Source organism: Ischnura elegans, chromosome 7, assembly GCF_921293095.1.
Source record: "Ischnura elegans chromosome 7, ioIscEleg1.1, whole genome shotgun sequence".
NCBI lineage: Eukaryota > Metazoa > Arthropoda > Insecta > Odonata > Coenagrionidae > Ischnura > Ischnura elegans.
This window is the reverse complement of record NC_060252.1, coordinates 63,301,681-63,320,740: the sequence shown is the minus strand read 5'-3', so window position 1 is coordinate 63,320,740 and position 19,060 is coordinate 63,301,681. Positions and strand designations below refer to the sequence as shown.

Here is a 19,060-nt window from a genome sequence, read left to right as displayed (position 1 = left end):
GTAATGAGATAACACTTGGGCATTTCCCGGCAAATGGATAGTGTGACAATCTCCCAGTATCGCATAAAAATCAGGGCTGATGACGGATCGGTTCCAAAACAGTAGGTGAACCAGAGCGATGTTTATACAATTAGAATAATAATATGCTATAATGCGTAGTAAAACATTCCCCAATATTACCTTCGCAGTTGTAATCTTTCCAAAAAAGAGAAATAATATCACTTGAACTGTTAATATTCTATCGTAAGGTGAATAAAATAATGAAAACAATGCCCATCAACAACGATTATTACTCATGCTATTTCTTGCGACAAAAATGGAAAAACCAGTGTCGCGTTTTAAACAATAATTCACTGCAAACTCTACTTAACATGCATATGCATGCTAGATTTTTGCCATGAAAAAACTTAATCATTTCCTGAAACGTTTTTTCACATAAATGTGAGGTAATTAATGAACACTGTCATCTTGACGGTACTATTTATTAACTACTCTATTATAACTCTGATGCTTACACAACAGATTTTTTGGGGTTTATTTGCTAAATGCAAAATTGAATGGGAAGGTGATAAATGAAATGATAAATTATTTAATAAGGTTGAGTCAATCTGTAAGTGTGCCCTACTGACATTTCTCTTTCTTTCTCCCACAGGGGCCCTACTCTAAGGAGTCTCCGCTTCGATGCTTACCTCTCTATCCCGCTGGCATCACACGGCAGACGTGTCTGAAGCCGGCCGCGTCGGTGGCGCCGTCGGCGGCAGCGCTGGCGTCGCGGCGTCGTCCGCCACCGCACGATGACTCGGGACGCGCCGCGGCGCCAAATAGCTGCGGGCCGGGCGGGCCTCGTGGCTCGGGCCCAACTCGGGCCCCCACCACCCGGACAGTCGGCGCACGACGCCGGCTAATATGGCGACCAAGCGGACGCGAGAGCGCGGACTACAGAGCCCCCAAGGCCGCCAGCAGGACGCGCGGTCGCCGGAGACTTCAACACCCGGAAGGAAGTCGAACATCCGCGGACGACCTCTCAACGCACCCCAGCGAAATGGCGTGGCGGGAGGCGGGGGTTCATTGGGTGGAGGACGCGGAGGCTCACGGGTGGGGACCAGAGCCTTGGTCGCCCGCCTCCTCGTCGTCCTCCTACTGGCCTCCGGGGGCCTCGTCGCCTTTGCTGCTCCTGACTGGACCGACTGCCCAGCCAGCTGCAGATGCAAATGGATCTCCGGCAAGAAGACAGCACTTTGCCGCGAGGCCGGTTTCACCGCCGTCCCCGCGACCCTTAATGCCGACATCCAGGTGCTCGACCTGGCGGGCAACGACGTGCCGATCCTCCCGCGGGACGCGTTTCGCTCGGTCGGTCTCCTCAACCTGCAGCGCGTGTTCGCTAGAGGTGCGGGCATTCGAGAAGTGCACCGAGACGCATTCAGAGACCTCACCATACTCGTCGAAGTGGACCTGTCCGATAACAGGATCACTACTCTCCATCCGGAAACATTCTCCGGGAACGACCGCCTTCGGGTGTTGACCCTCAATGCAAATCCCATCACGGAGCTGCAGCGGATACAGTTCCCCTCCTTACCTCACCTTAGGACGTTAGAAATGAAACATTGCCACCTCGAGCACGTACATCGGGACGCATTTGTCAACTTAGTGGCCTTAGAGACATTGAATCTGGCCAATAACAGGTTAAAAAGACTTTCGGAATCGGTTTTTATGCCGTGTAAGAGACTAAAGACACTCTCCTTGGACGGTAACCCGTGGCGGTGTGACTGTGAGCTGAGAGACTTTCGGTCATGGCTTCTCTCGAGCAAACTGTATTCCTTTCCCTTGATATGTGTGGAACCCGACAGACTCGCGAATCACCCGTGGGAGGATACAAGAGCAATGGACTTTGCGTGTTCCCCCCAAGTGTCATTGAGTGAGAGCATGGTTCAGGGTGAGGTGGGCGGGAACGCCACGTTAGGGTGCTACGTGAGGGGAGACCCTGAACCTGAAGTGAGATGGCTATTCGGTGGGAAGACTCTGCCCCCGTGGGCGCCATTTAACGACTCGACCGACCCCGAGGATGTTGACATAGTGGCCGACCAAGTGCTCTTAGTCGAGGAAGAGACGGGACTAGAGAAGTGGACCAACTTGACCATCTCCAACTTAACCGAAACGGATGCCGGCGACTATGCTTGTGTCGCATTCAATTCCGGCGGAATAGCCTCGGCAAACGTTTCCCTACTACTCCCAGAAGTAGTGGTGGCCACGACCCTGAGCAAAGCCGAGTCGTGGCTTGTTTGGGCCGGGATCCTGGCGGGCGCTTCTGCAGCGGGTTTGGGTACTCTGAGTGGGGCGATCGTGTGCGCTTGCCTATGCGGACGCCGGACCGTCCTGAGGCGGAGGAGCGGGAGTGGAGGGGGCAAGAGGAAGCGAAAAGGGGGCCAGATACTGACCGGTAGTTCCAGTCTTACGGAACAGGAGAAAAAACTACTGGACGCCAGCAGCGCGGAGAGGGCTTCTGCCGGCGCCAGCTTTGACGCCACCTCTCAGACCGAGATGGAGCTGTTGGACGTCAGCCGCGACATGTCGACCTGCGAGCTGGTCGACCCGCAGCACATAATATTGCCCGTGGCACAACAGCAGCCGCAGAACGCGCAGAGCACAGCGCACCAACACCAGCAGCAACAACATCCGCAGCATCTCGCTCAACAGCAAGTCCAACAGCAGACGTTGAGCAGACATCCACAGCATGTACCACAGGGTCCTCCCCCGCTTCACATCACTATCGAGTCGCACCACACGGGGCCTACGGTCGTGGAATCGCCTATCCCTCACCCCGCCGCTACTGCGACGTCTGGTCACTTTCCCGGTCACATCACCGGGCCATTTCCTTCGAGGGGCGGACCCACTTTGGCTCCACCTCCAGAATTCTCCTCCGGCTTGCCCACTGGAGCGTTCGGGAATATTTTCATCTCAGTTTCCGTAAGCCAAGAGGCGGAGGACCCAAACTCTGTGGCGCAGAGATACCCCGATTTACTTGATATTCCGCGGAGGAGTAAAAAAGGCGGAACAGCCGGAGGGGTTCCAGGTGGTGGTCAGATAGATCAACAACAAGGGAAATCTGCCGCCTCCGGACCCACAGCGGTGAGCGTAGCCACGTCGACAACAAATGAGGGCTACCCGTTCCACGCACCTTTTTATCATCAGGATCTGCATTGCACAATGCCTTCGTCACATTCCAAGCACGGCTACAGAGCGTATCCGATCCCAGCGCCAGTACAATACTCGGGAGACGAAGCATTCCAAGATGCCACATGCGGAGAGGTCTCAGAAAGCAGAGGTCCTTCTGTGTTCGCTACCTTGCCTAGAAGGCAAAGAACTAAAACACCCATGGGAGTGCTAGAGGCGGGGGTATCGGCAGCCGTGGTAGATACGGGTCCCATAGTCAGGGTAGGGCCGCACTATGACAACATGGGTCCCAGGGTTACCGCGGATGGGAGTTCTAAGTTATCCCTCCCTGAGGGCACTATGTCAGAGGAAGATGACGATGAGGGTGGGAATGGAAGGTCAGAAGGAGAGGAACAGGAATCGGGAAGGACATCTGGTGGTGATTCGGTGCTGATGGAGATACCAACGCCTCCGCCTCCACCTCTAGTCAGCAACCTACCAGCGGAATTTGTGTCCCTTTGAAGACTTCTGTTGGCTTGAAAAAAAAACTTTACTTACGAAGAAGGGGATTCGTCTCAATTTTCATCGTCGCCTTTTGTGTCTGACTTCCATCCACACGAGGGACCCGATGGAAGTAGTATTCGTGGAACGGGGTGCCTGGCCGGAACTTTGTGAGTCACAATTTTATCGCAGCGAAAATAATTTCCTGAGATTATATCGGGTGTATTATTAAGGCACGTGTTATAGGTAAACAGAAGTGACGAATATGCAAATCCGGTCAATGGTAAACTCTTTCCGAGGAGTAAGAATATGTAAGAAACACTAAACGGGCAAAAAAACATACTGTAGATGTTCTACATAGATCAATGCAATGAAGTCTATGCGATGGGGAATACTAGAGCAGTAAACGTGAATATGATGTTTTCGTGTGAAAAATGAGTTACAGCGCATGATACGAAAAAGTGATGAGTGCAGGAAGTGTGTTGGAGTGATGTTGGGAAAGTGATATCAATGGGCTTTACCATTGGTCCGCACGATTTTTGGGACTTGGGAGTGCAATCATTAGTTAAGTTTTACTCCCTTATCCGAATCGAGTAAAATGTTGATCGACCTGAGACGATCAGGTCTTTGAAGAGATACTCCCAACTATCTACAGTGTAAATAGAGTGTCAGCAAGAGGTTTTTATTCAGGCGTCGAGGGAGTTAGGGAAAGTGATCAAAACTAAGGAAAAGATCGTGCAGAAACCTGATAAATGAGAATTATGCCACGTATGTTCCACTCTCCAAGGTGAGAGAGTACGATATACCCATTAAAATGATGGATTTTTAATTTTTCATATTAGCAAAAAATGGCTAAATACACTCGTCAGAAAATCAAACCAATTTGGAGTATCTTCATGTAAATACTGCTAAATTCATGGTGTTGTAAAAAAGCATCTTTCATGTTCCAGTTTGAATTTTTCTCCTGGCTCCTAGATTCTTTTTGCCTCCGTGATTTTGAAAATTTTTGTAATAAGATATAAAATCTGGGACTTAATTCTAATGAGATTAACGTATAAGTGAGAATAGTAAGGTTGAGAGATAGACCATTATGGCTAAGGGAGCAACTAAAAAAACCTCCTCGGACTATTTTGGTAGTGGATCAAAAGAGTGATGGTATGGAAGCGTTGCACGAATATAAAAAAATAAAGCTAAGGTATAACAAGAACCTCGATCAATTTTATGTGATTTCCAAGGAAGGTAACAGTGATAAATTTTGTGAATCTGTGTGAATGAGGAAATTCTTGAGTAAATGTGCGATGAGTGGACGACTTTAGATTTTTATCGGCTTCACAGGATGACTACATTTCCTAGAAAACAACTGGGCTATGAGTGATTGAAGCGGAACTCATATCGTCACTCGTGGAAAGGATATTGGCGGGCATGCTAAGGTCTCCACTTGAAAATTATTCACGGGGATGATAGATATTTTTTGTGGACAGTTTACTTATTATTTGGATTCATATTAAATGATGTTCAATAATTTTAAATTCAAAATTAAAAAAGAACGAGCTGGCAAATTGATAAATTTTTATCCCTTTAAAACTATTTTGGAGACTACACCAGAATATTCATTCAAGCGTGTATATAACGACGACTAAGGATGTGTTTCAATATATATTTCTTTATGTAAAGTGTTAAAAAAAGTGTTTTTAAATTTTCATTTGAAGAGTGTGAGTGCTAATTCAAAATTGAAATAAGTATGGATTACGAAAATGATGGAATTAAAAAGGATATTTCCTAAAAAGACCGCATATCCGCTGTTTTAAATGAAATGTATCCCATGAATTCAAATTAAATTTAGATATTCTTCCTAAAAAATAATCATTGCTTTTCATTTCGCCGCACTCTGAAATCCCACCTTCAGATTTGTACAAAAATTTTAACACCACTTAGACATTTTTTATGCATTATAACTTTTTATCAGTGACGAGCAAGATTACTGGTAATTTTTCCCATAGGTACGTCTGGGAGGATATATTTTCGGATAAATGTGGAATTAGGTCATCGTGCTCTCAATTGGCTATATAAAATTAGCACTAATGCATATATTTTTAGCATTGGATAACATATTAACTTCCACACACTGTCAGCAGTTAATACTATAAACATAAGAACATATATAAGTTGAAACAGAGAGACATGAACTCATACAGAGGACGGTGACAAAGCAGTGGCACAAATTTATATGCCCATCAATGCAGGCAGTTATCTAATAGGAAATAAACTTCCTGGCTCTGCAAAAGCTGAGTATGTGGTGATGTTAGCTCAGTTGTTATGGTATCAATGGTATACGTAAGGCTACGCCGTTATAACCAAACTTCCACAAATTTATCATCGGTACGTAAAATCAAATGCCTTACGGAAGGACAAAATGGCAATTATAGAAGCGAAATTCACAAAATATGGGCAAATGAATGCAGGAACAAATTCCACTCATAAAGTTCAAACGGAAGGTTAACCTGACGAAATAGTGACTTGCTTTTAAGGTTATCGAAGCGAGGTTTGTGAGGTTCACTGAGTTAAAAACTAACCCTGAAATCTCATTTTTGCAAGAACTTTCAACCGTCAAGAAACAAACACTCAACCAGAGTATTCATCGTGGTGTTTAAACGAGGAATACATTCCTTTATTACTATAAGTTATAGATATTGCTATTATGGCATTCTGCATACTTAATCATGAACATGAAACCCTTTTCAGGTTTGAGACAAGTGCACCTTCCGATGTTAATGGTCAGGGAAAAAGCAAATTCTGGCGGATGAAAATGAAAATAAATAGTGATTCTAGGAAAAGTAGTATTACGAGCATGCTTTAAGGTTCTCATAGTGTGTCTGTCAATTGCATTTACAAATTATAGTTTTTCCACTGAATATACGCTAGTCATATCCACAGCTTGAAAGAGTGAAATACAAGTTTCATGCATATTGATGGGACGAAGAGGGAGAGCGTGAGGCCTATGGATATTCCATCTGGCCTTGGACAGAGGGGTACTGCTTTGGAATCCCGCGTGACCCACTTGAGATGGACCCAGAGATAGCAACTGGCGCTCTACGCTGAATATTACGTATTTTGTTGCTATTTCTCTGACTTTGGTAGGCTCTAACCTCACCTACGCAAAAAACTTCAATTTGAAGGTCTAAATTAGTGATTTTCAAGGTAAAATATGAAACAGTTTTCAATTTAGTACCTGCGAGTGCTTTAATATGGCAGGCAAAAGTCGACACTCCGCTATAGTCTCCGTACAACAGACTCTTCACTCCAGAGATTTAACCGTACTCCGACGAGTACAGGCAGACTGCGGTCTCGCTGATATGAAAGACTAGAGATGCGACTACTTCTTTGAGTGAAACACGTTCGAGTAATATGTACAAACGATGTCAAGAGACACTCATTTAAGATCGTCAAAAAAGTATCGGAGCGCAGTGAAGAGGACGTAGGGAGTTTAGTTAACCGAGAGAATACGTAGGTTAGCAGTAGGTCACGATCGGCTTAAGTACAAAGAGAGGAAGGACGGAAGTATAGTGCTAGAGAGAAAAGAGAATCTGTCTGTAACGAGTGCGTCTTTTGCATCAGGGGAAGATGGTCTGGAAGAGACTTGTAGATACTTAAAGTGATAATGTGCGGGGAGCTAGTTGAAAGAAAGAAGAGATAATTGCCTTGATAAAATCAGCTTTAAAAGCGATGCCTTTCATTACAAATAATGAGAAATGAAATACCCAAAGATACTCATTCATTCATAATATCCGATTTTAAAGTGATTCAGTACAGAATAGAGACATCAATTCCATTTTTCTAGTTTGAAGAGAGATACCGTTCCAAAGGCGCCAAAAATGAGATGCACGAGTGAAAGTATAAAAAGCAAAGGACTCTCAACATCTGGTAGCGGATATAAAGGCGTGTATAGACCATTAAATTAAATATCTTAAAACTAAACCCAGAAAAGTTATTAGATAATGATTGATTCAAAAAATCTCCTTCAATATGAATGTTCATAGTTGAATTGACATAAATTATAAAGCCACCTTACTTCAATTACGTGCGCAACCGATATCAGAACAAGCACTAAGTACAATTCTGAATGGAACAGGACTAATTTTGATTCTGAATATGAGGGAAATTCAACTGCAAGTGGCATATAACCAATTTTTCCAAGTATTCTGCGGTTTTACTAGCATATATCTACCATGTCCTTTGTGTAAGATACCGCATGGACGAAGGGACAATATTCAGCCCTACTATGATGCCCCACTGAGGCAGTTCCTCAGCATAATGTCCCTTCAAGGTGGGCGACTGATGATCAACATCTATGGGTACTCGTCGAAGAGGTTGGCTGCTTGCATAATTTGTATTCACACATGGCTGAATTTTCCGACGGTAATAAAGATTTATCAAAAAAGCTATTTACATTTTCAAATGCGCTTAGTGATACGAATCCACGGTAAATAATTCGCAAACAATGCATGTACAGCCAATGACTGCGCTGGATTTCCTTCGTCGATTCGTCCTTCCATATGTGATCTTCCCCTCTATACACAACAACTGGTAAATTTTCTACTAACGCCGGCCTATTAACTCATTACATCTCTCAAACCTCAATGACTTCAAATAAGTGCGCATCTCCTATTGCGACCAATTGTTTTCAGTGACGTACGAAGATGCCAAGAAATTGATCAGATGCATTTCTTGGCTAGAGAAGGTTAGATTGAGTTATGAAATGCCACAAATGAAGGATATTTCAACTGAGTACGACAAGCGTTATCAGTGTGGTAATAAATTATTTGGAGAAAAATGTGTCCTAGAATAAAAATGTGGCATAAGATGCGTCTCCATGAATGTGTAAAACAGCTGAACTAAGTGATAAAATAATAACGTATTCATGATTGGATCAAGTTCTGTGGAAAAATACAACAATATTACTTTATAAACAGAGTCAGAGAATAAACATTAATTCCATTTTCCTAGCTGGAAGAGAATTACTGTCCATTAGCTCTAAAAGAAAGATACAAGAGTAAAAGAATAAACAGAGAAGGGCCCTCAACATCGGATGGCGAATGTAATGGTATGCATAGATATTTTAAATTACATGTCTTGAAAACAAACCCAAAAAAGATATTAGACAATAAATTTGAATTATTGATAAATGAATTTCCTTTTCATATGAACATTCGTAGTTGAAGTGGCATATTTTATAGTATTCTAACAGGCCACCCGGCGTGGCTCGGGAAGGTTAGTACCTACCCAGAGAAGTCGGAAACTTGGAATCTCCCCCTCCCCAAAGTATCCCACGGTTGACTCAAAAAGTAAAACTGTGAGGGAAAGACGCTGAGCAGTAAGCAATATAATAAAATTATACCCCGCTCCACAACATTCATCATAATGAGTGGGCACATGCGTTGACCAACAACGTTTTGTGAACGCATACCCCAGCAAAACGTTTTGCACAGTGAGGATTAATAGCTTAGTGTAAAATATTTTGAGTTATGTTTTCTCTTTGAGTATATCAAGAAGCTTGACTACCAGGCAGGATGTCCAATTGCAGAATTTGTACGATGTGACGTAACAAATGGTAATGAGAAAACTGAAAGGATGCGTCGAACGCAACCGAAAGTAGCACTACGAGGTTTATGAGCTTGAGATGTACTTATGTACCAACTTTGTTCTCAATCCGCGCAGCCGTACAGAAACACATTGCGGAAAGACAAGCAGACATCCTTTTTCATGTAAATAGATGATAAATATACTGGTATAATACTTTTAATTAGTAACAGCTGATGATTTATGGTAGAGAGAGCACTATAAAGTGGTTTTATGATAATGTCACGCCGCATGCCCGAAAAGGAATTGTTATTCACCTAACAACGCGGTGATACCTCAAGAATATGGGCTTTATCGAATTTTCGTGATTTCGAAAATCATATTCTCCTATCTAAGCCGAGCCAGGGAATACGCCATTCGGTAGCGGATTTGCCCAATTTTTTTGCCGAGAAACCACAGCCCTATTGCATTATCGAACCGCTGGTATTTTTTTAACCTCGCTAGGAGAGCCCGCTAATTCAAAAGCACTCCGATAAGTCCCGAGCGGAGTGACGAAGAAGATGAGTTTTTCCACAAAAGACGGGGAGAGAAAAAAAAGAAGATGCTAGGAACACCCTCACTCGACTTATCCTCTTCCCCTTGCCCTTAACCCTAACCCCAAAAGGAGAGAGAGAATGGATTGCTCTGGAATTACCGCCGAAATCGTATTCATGGCGAACTCGGAATCCCACGGGGAAGATGGGTTTGCTACATCGAATTCCTCCCCATTTTCCTTTCTCGAAGGTTCTAAAAATATTACGGGCCGATTTTTTTTATTCCTGTTTCCACTCCCCGGGCGCTCGTTAAGGGAGAAATTCGAAAGAAAGTCCCGCAATTGAGCATTCATCTCTCTCCATCAAACCTTACTGTGCCCGTTTTTTCAGTCAAAAGAGGCATGAAATACTGTGCCATACAAATATCACATATATATAATTTTCTGGAAGCCCAGCATGTATTTCTACGTATTTTAGGATCGCTTCAGGCACATTCTCATCTGAAATGTAATCAGGAAATGATGGACCGGCTTCTTGCGTTAAAGTTAAAATTCACGACGTCTTTCAAACGCTGGCCGTTTCTTGATGCATGCTCTGATTCATGAGGAGAATCACCAAGGAAATAATTTTTTAGCGACGTTCGATGCTACAAGATAACGAGAGGGTTGAAAGGGAGAATTGATTCACATAACACGTCACCAATTTCCCAGGGGAAATACAAATGCCTGACCCGGATTTGATATAAATTGATGTCGCTTAGGAATTTGGGAGTCCAAAATATACCTACTTCAATATTTTTCAATCTATTTTTTATTTAAATGATTAAGTAATTTACCAAGAAATTATTTTACATTAACCTATTCCTACCTTCAAAGAATAGGACGCGACTCTCCCGAAAAATAATCCGGCTTACCCACTTGTCGCAATAGCATCTTTTACGAATTAACTGCGAATTACAGATGAGGCTTTGTTCAATAATATCCACTTGTTTTAATTAATAATTGAGCATACTTTTGTGACTCAAAAATTTAAGATTGCAAATGTAGGCTCTATTAAGAAAAAACGATTATTATTACTATTTAAGTAAAAACGATTGGAAACAGAATTCCATTAGGTACCAGATACATTTTTTTGCTACACACGACGGATGCATATCGTCGGTAAAGTTATTACCTGGTAACTTGAGTAATAATTATCGCTAGTTTAATATTCGATTCGAATTCCACTGAATTTTATAAGAACATTTACATATCACTCAAACAAATGTGCCAAGATCATTGCCAGTGTCAATATTTATTCGCAGAGACCCATGCCATGGGGTCACTTTTCATAAAGTTGAGTGAGAATATAGTGATAAACGTATAGAAATATAAAATTACGTGTAATAACCTATACCTTAGAATGATTAAAAAAGCGAAACCATCAACGTGCTACGAATGGAAAAACAAGATCTAACTTCGCGATGGATTTGAAGATTGTTTGTTATTTTTTTAAAATAATGTCACATGATAAAATAATTTATTTTTAGAAAAAGTCTAATCTGAATTAACCAAATCAAATTGAATACAATAATTAAAGTGGCCTCAGGGTTCCAAATTGACTGCATCTCCAAGAAGAAGATGTAATAAATCTCGCGGCTCATGGATGGAGGTCGACAATAACCGCATCGTAGGCCTGCAGTAGATCGCATTCAGTCACGAAATACAGTCTGACATGCTGCCGCGACCAGTCTAGCAATCTTTCAATGTAGCAATACGGAATACACTCACGGTCGGGACGATTTGCCAACGTCCGCTAAATGAAATATATGCGCAAAACGTCCGAGGACGAATGCGAGGAACGATTCCCGAGACTACGCGAAAGGACAAAAATGTCGTTACCCGACGTTTCTTCCGACGGAGATTATGGGCCGCGCGGAGAGGTTAGCACTGCTAGGATAATTGGATGATCCCTAAGCTGTTTTGCTCCGAGGGGTCGTAGAGGACGGCAGTTGAATTTACACTTCTTATTTACTGTGTGTAATGGATGCGTTTTGGGAAATACGGACAGCTTCGCAATGAGGGGAAGGAGCGTTGGGCCGACTGTGTTCAATCAGTATTGGGATGCCGCGAGAGAGGGATATTGGTCGTTTTTGCAGCCGATCATGTTCCGAAGCGCGCGCGTTGACGTTATTCCGTCGCAAATGATTAAGGCTTTTGGGGAAGTGCACGGAGAATGCGACGAGGGGTTCTGGGAGCAATTTCGCCGGTCAAATCAATGTGTTGACAAGTTCCTGTTCCCATCTCGATGATGGAAAAGATGTTAACTACCCCGGGCTGCTTGCTGCCTCCTCGCGACGCACAAAAGGTTTTAAATAAACCGACTACTTTGCAAGTACACACGAGAACACTTTCTGGGTGGAAATGATTCTAATAAAGATTAGATTCCATTCGTTCAATTGTATTAGGCTCAACTATGTGGAAGTTATTGCTCGAAAGTGAAAAGGAGACTTGGTTGATTTCCACTTATTATTTTGTCCGTACGACATGTTTCGAACCATAGAGGTCTTGATAATGAACGAAGTCTCCTTTTTATTTCAGAGGATTGATTCCATTCTTTAAGGAAGGAAAAATTTCATAATTTACATGAAGCCTCTTTAAAAATCACCACGTTATTTTAATGTCGTACATAGGATGCAGTTTTCTCATATGCATTATTCTTCACATATTTACTGTGGATATAAGAGATGGATAGTGGAAGATATTTAGGCATTTTACAGGAGGGATATATATATACAACCTTAAGGAAACCTGAGACCAGAATTTTCCGCAAGGTAACGGACTAGCTATGAATTTCGATATTATTGTGTCAATTTCCGACAGTATAATTTTTTACCATTGAAATAAAAATTATATTTGATGATATAGACGCACCCTGGATTATATAAAATAAATAACCCTATTATTCGCAAGTCTGCTGAAAATTTGAGGAAAAAAGCCATTGAATGCGATATTCTTCCAAAGTCCACAATAAACATAGCATACGGGTACAGGGTACTAATGCTCTGTAAACCAATTAGGAGAAAAATACTTTATGACGGTAATTTCGCATTGTATTAGCTTTGAGAGAATGTGTGGCTATTGTAGTGCAGTACTTTGTATTTGGAAAAAAGTTACTCTTTACCGGCATATTAGACAACTATACACAAGTAGAAAGCGGAAACGAATTAGATTGTACCACTTATTGACTGTTGTTTGGGCATTTAGAGCGTATTTGTCTGAAAAATTTTTAATTTTATAAAAATTTTGACTTTTGAATGGTTTTTCTTCTACCTCTAAGTAACAAGCCGAGTCATTCTAAGGTTAAAACGATCAAGGCCTGGTGACAAGCATAACTGCGGGATACTGTTGATATAGCAAGCAATTTCACCAAACTAGTGAGCAAGTTAGGCTTCAAATTAGTATTAATGCCCCTGCATTACAGAAGGGGGAGAAGGTAATTGTGATATCAACAATAACTTAAATTGCTTTCGGAACTTTCTGTAAGTTATGTTCATAAGCCATAAACTTATGCAAATGCAATTTAATTTCTAATGGTGGAAATAAGGTGGTCTATGAATGTATTTTGCGGTGTTAGTTCCTGTTAAATAATCGAAATACCGTTTTAGTTACTCCGAGGTAGCCATCAGCTACCGTAAACAAACCAGTCATCCTTTAATGTAAAAATTATGATTTTAATATTAGAAATGCAATGCTGCGCTAGCCAGTGCAATTCCTGTTGGGCTTCAGTTAGCAGCAAGCAGAGTCATATTAATACATATCGGGGCACATAATTAACATACGGTCCACGGTAACCTCAGTCACGGGCGTACTGCGCTGTGTAAACTGCGGTTAGAATAAGCCGCGGATTGATCGCATGCATGAATTCTGAGCGTGAAATGGGAGGCGAGACTACTGAAATTCCATCTTTATCAGAGGGAGAGGGGAGAGAAGCACTTAAACTGCGTGAAGCATCCACGCACACAGAAGAAGAAGAAGAGAGGGCGCTGCAGAGAGAGCTTCACGCAGCGCGGCAGCGGGTGATCTCGGAAACCCTTTAACGGTTACACAAATTACCGCCGCAGCAGCAGCGTCATACGAGGCGGCGCATACCAGGGCTGATGAAGCACTTCGGCTGGCGGGTTATATTGGAGAATGTAAATACTCGAGGATCTGAGGAGAGAGAACTCGGGAAATTTTGATGGAATGAGGACTCGTCGTATAATGCCGGAGGAACGCGAAAGAAATATGAGGGAATTCCCTGGAGGGCAAAGGGCGAGGAAAGAGACGCCTGGGGAGGGAAAAGCTTTCATTTCCGCACAGGAATGAATGAAGAATTTTTTCTCCAGGCCTGGGGTACGGAAAAATGATCTGGAAACTTAATGCATAGGTACGTTTATATAGAATTTCCACCGTATCAGAATATATTCCCATAAATACAGACGAGGGTAGTTTTCCTGTCTTTCCGAAACAAAATAGCATTTATGACCGATAAGATGAGAAATGCATGCAATAAATATACATATAGAAGAGAAATATGAAATAATATATGAAAACAATGAGAAAATTTATTCTGCAAATACAGCGGAAACATATCCAGATGCTAGAAAAAAAAGGTTTTGCGTTTAAGAAAAGAATCCATAATCAATTGGCTAAGGTACTATAATATAATAATAATTTGTCTATTTTGGGAAAGGTATGGACTGGAGAGTCTCATATTCCATCTAACTCAACAAACATTAAATACTTGAAGAGAAATACATCGTCAAGTTACTCTTGAAATTATATGAAGTCAAATTAGAACAAAAGAGGGATGCAAGTTTGCTTTTAAAAAAATAACATAAAACGTGCAAAGTAAACTTTTTAACATACACCAAGTGTAACGTTCAAGACCAAATAAAATACTTAAGAGAGAGAGAGTAGGATAAACATCAGCAGAAACCCAAAAGATTGAAAGGGTGAAGGAGTTTTGATACATGGCAAGCAGAGTAACCAGCGATGGAAGAAGGAAGATGAAAGAGTAATTAGAATATCAAGGGCTAAGAGGATACTCTAATTAAGAAAGGACAGCTGAAAGTACTTGCATGCAAGTAAGAAAACTAGTCACCAGGTGCTAATTACAGAACGTATCATTACTTCAGTACAATTGGACATTGAAAGCAGCAGAGAGATCAAGAATGAGACATTAAATAGCAGAGAGATTGAAATGGGTCGATCGAGAGAGTAATGGGGACGTTATTAGAAGAGAGGGAGAATAGAGGAGTCTTCTGATGTATTTAGGATGAAGAGACAAGGAGATGGCAGGCAGCTTCACCGGCCATATATGATGCATAATGGCATGATGAAAACAATCGATGAAGGACAAGTTGATGCAAAGGAAGGAAAAGGAGGCTTGAATAAGTTGCAGAGAATAAGATTTTTGAGGTCGTGTAAGAGAAGAAAGACATGGATATGAAAAGATTACTGTCGGCGTCAAAATGATGTGCCGCTGTACTTTGTAAAATTTATATCTGGACTTCAGTGCATGCCATAATAATAAATAATACGTCATTTTAAAGGATATTTTATTCTAAATTCATAATTAATTTTTGTTTTATGAAAACTTTAAAAATGTAGACACGCGAGCGCAATAAATGACTCCGCTCACCATAAAATTAGCCGTTTTGTCAACTTCGTGAACTTTGTAAATCAACCTAGGGAAAACTATCACGTCTACAACATTCATCTTTCACAATAAGTTGAAAAAAGTAATGAAGATTAATAAAATGGCTGTTGCGTATTTTTATAATTCATGTTTTGTTGCAAAATAACGAAAATGTTTAAACTCTATCTAGTCCTAAATTTTACCCCGAAAGAAAAAATGAAATTGATAGAAACACTTCCTAATTTATTTTCAATTTTTCTATGATCCGAAAATACATGAGTTTTATGTAGTGTAGATTATATATGGACATTACAAAAATACGCCGGAGCGAACGAATGCTGCGTTGCCACGTCTTGCGCGCGAAACTTTGCTTCCTGGTAACCGGCACTAGCCTCACGCAGCCCCGTTTGGCAACATGGCATTAATTAAAGTTATTAACATTCAAAAATATATATATTTTTATATATTATAGATGATAGAAAAATTGAAAATAAATCAAGAAGTGTTTCTATCAATTTCATTTTCTCTTTCGGGGTAAAATATAGGACTAGATAGAGTTGAAACATTTTCGTTATTTTACAACAAAATTTGCGTTCTAAAAATACGCAAAAGCGTTTTATTTATCTGCATTAATGCTTGCAACTTATTGTGGAAGAAGAATGTTGTAGACAAAGTAGTTTTCCCTAGGTTGAGTTACAAAGTTCACGAAGTTGACAAAACAGCTAATTTAACGGCGCGCGGAGTCATTTATTCTACTCGCATGTCTTGATTTTAGAAGTTTTCAGTAAACAAAAAATATATCAGTATTGGAAATAAAATTTTCTTTAAAATGACGTATTATTAATTATTATGGCATATGGCATTCATTATGGCATATGGCATGGCATATTAGTTAAATGAAACATTACAATATTTCTACAGGATTCATTCGAACACGAAACGCGTCGTTGTTACAACAACATTATCACGTGCCTTGTAGAGTATATTGTAGTAACAACGAAACACGTCTTTTTAGACTAAATCGGGAGGAGTTATTTCATTGAAATATGATTTTATGCTTTCCCGGCGAATTATTCGGGTAAACTGTTCTCGGGATTCCCACCGGGTTAATTCTTTCATGACGGCCAGCGTTTCAAGCTCCGTCTCGGCACTCACCATCAGGGGTGTATGTTCGGCCCTGATGATGAGCGCCGAGACGGAGCTTGACACGTTGCCTATTATGAAAGAATTAACCCGGTGGGAATCCCGGGAAATTTTACCCAATTATTATTACTGTTTCATTTAACTAATATTAAGAACTTCCACCACATCGTGCCGCATATCTTAAAAGACGATAATTAGATAGTTGGCTTAAGATGATTCTTTCTTCTCCTCCACAAAAGACATATACCTACTTGTTTTATTTCAAGGTTAACGACGTAACTAGCAAGGGAGGGAGCGAGAGCTCAAACCATCCAAGATATTTGGATGGCACCGTATTAAGTCAGTCCCGTCGAATTGATCATCCCCAAAATTCAATCGTACGTTCCAATGAGTCCTCAAACTTAAAAAAAAATCGGCTACGGCCTCGTTTGAGTTTAACATGAATGCGATATTTTTCCTTTTCTGATGCCACCAAAATATCAATTATTAATTTTAAGAGGGGGGAATAAAGACAAAGACAAATTTAAAATTAATTCTACGGATTCATCTCGCCCAGCTTCTTGGAAAAAATTAATACATTTTAAACCTACTTTGCTCTCAGCCTCAAGACAAATTACGATACATTTAACGTTGATTCCAACACAACATAACATCCGATTCCTAAGGCATTGTTTTTATAAATACAATTAAAAGTGGGTTACAGAAAAGGATGGCTGATTAAATATTTGCAGAAATACATAATTTACTATAATTTCATGGAATACACAACCTTTTTGTAAAAGAAGCCTCGCTATCTTAAAGAAATGTTTCAGTACTAAGGGTGCCGTTATTTCCATAAAAATCTCAAATACCACACAAATTAAGGGAAAGTACTCATATTTGAATTTATTTCACCATGGCGAAATATGTATAATTTGAATTATCGACTCAGGCTCAAGGGAACATTTTAGGACAAAAAACAATTATTTTGGCAAGCATGTGGAGGGAAAATTCTCTTAATTAGACTGACGCAGTAAAATCAACTTCCACATCATAAGGAAGGGCAAGGTATGACCAGTATATCTAACTGACTTCTAAAAATTGGGCACGCTAGGATTCAAGCTAGAATGAGGAGCATTAAACAGCTATTGCTTCTTAGACTTGTTGTTTTCATCATCATGCAAAGATTTTTTTCTATATATCCTCCCTCATCCCTTCATTAATTGTTGGATGGCCATTGATTCACAGTTTATTTTAATATGTTTTCAGAATTGCAATTGGAAATTGCTGGGGCATAATCGTTTATAGTATATTCTATAAAATTGTTGTTCCCAAGCGTAATGGAACAACTACGTTTCATTATTGGAAGAAGTGTTCACGGAAACTTATTACTTCAACTAGTAATTACATAAAGTGTTAAATATTTCATTACACTATTGTAGTCGAGGCATGATTATATTAAGCCAACACATACGGAGCAATGGAAGAATAGAGGCGCCAGCGAAAATTATTATATAAAATTAACTCTCGTAATTCCCAATTTATGCATCACAATCTGTCCAAAAGAACAAGAAATCACTGAGCTTTATTTATATTCATATTTCCTGGATATTCATGGTCGAGGATATTTCAGGAATGAGAGAATATTAGGATGCGGCCAAATCCCAATAAAACGATGGATTCCACAATCACCCTCTCCACCAAAAATGAATAAGATAGCATGAAGTGTTCTCCACACGTAAACCTGGATGCATTAAGTATCAAATTTTGCAGAAATTTTTTTTCCCAAAATGCGCAATTTTATTCTTGAAATAACACATGTTACACAAAACCCTTGGAATTCATAAATCGGAAATCTTTCAGATTCGCACCTGTTGTTGGAAGAGATTTTCGCGTGGAGACTTATGAGGATGATCACTATTCCAATTACACTTTTCTCCCACACCAGCGGTCGTTTGATGACGTATTACTCACTTCACATGAAAGCCAACATCTGGAAATACTCAGGGCATATAAAGTAAATCCAGGTAAGTATGCTTTTAAATATCGCTTTTAAAAATTTACCAAGAAAATTATTAAATTTATTAAACAGAGAAGTGATGAAATTGGTGTGATCTATATATCCTTCAAGTCTTGAGACGAGAACGTAAATTTAGAATCAGTCATGTGTCACCAAAGTAGGCGAAATTTGACAAATAGAGAGGAAGGAATGCTTCCTCTTAAGTTGTTGTCGCAACCATTTCGTGAGTTAGCGACTCGCTAATTTAAGTTCTGTCTCATTCACACCTTTAGAGATAACCTTTCATTTAGACACAAGACCGCTCACAAGGGTGTACACAATGATGAACGATGCAAGACCCATGCGCAGGACCGAGAAGTGGAGGAGAAGTGGCAAAGCGTGAGTTCGTGTTATCATCAAACTATCTGTGAAAGGGTTACTGCCATTAATTTTTAGCCGCGAATAGCTAAAGAAGTAGGTCTAGAAGGTATATGGGATCCTGTGCAAAAAGACTTAA

General features: G+C 40.7%; 1 protein-coding gene across 1 annotated transcript in view; it reads left to right on the top strand.

Moving 5' to 3' along the window:
• The window catches only part of LOC124162295, a 108,784-nt gene extending 103,270 nt beyond the window's left edge, over positions 1-5,514 (top strand). Inside the window, exon 2 of the mRNA XM_046538781.1 lies at positions 653-5,514. Within this exon, the coding sequence (XP_046394737.1) occupies positions 907-3,672 (2,766 nt within the window). The 5' untranslated portion in view covers positions 653-906 and the 3' untranslated portion in view covers positions 3,673-5,514. The remainder of the gene's footprint in view (positions 1-652) is intronic.
• Positions 5,515-19,060: the final 13,546 nt, after the last annotated feature.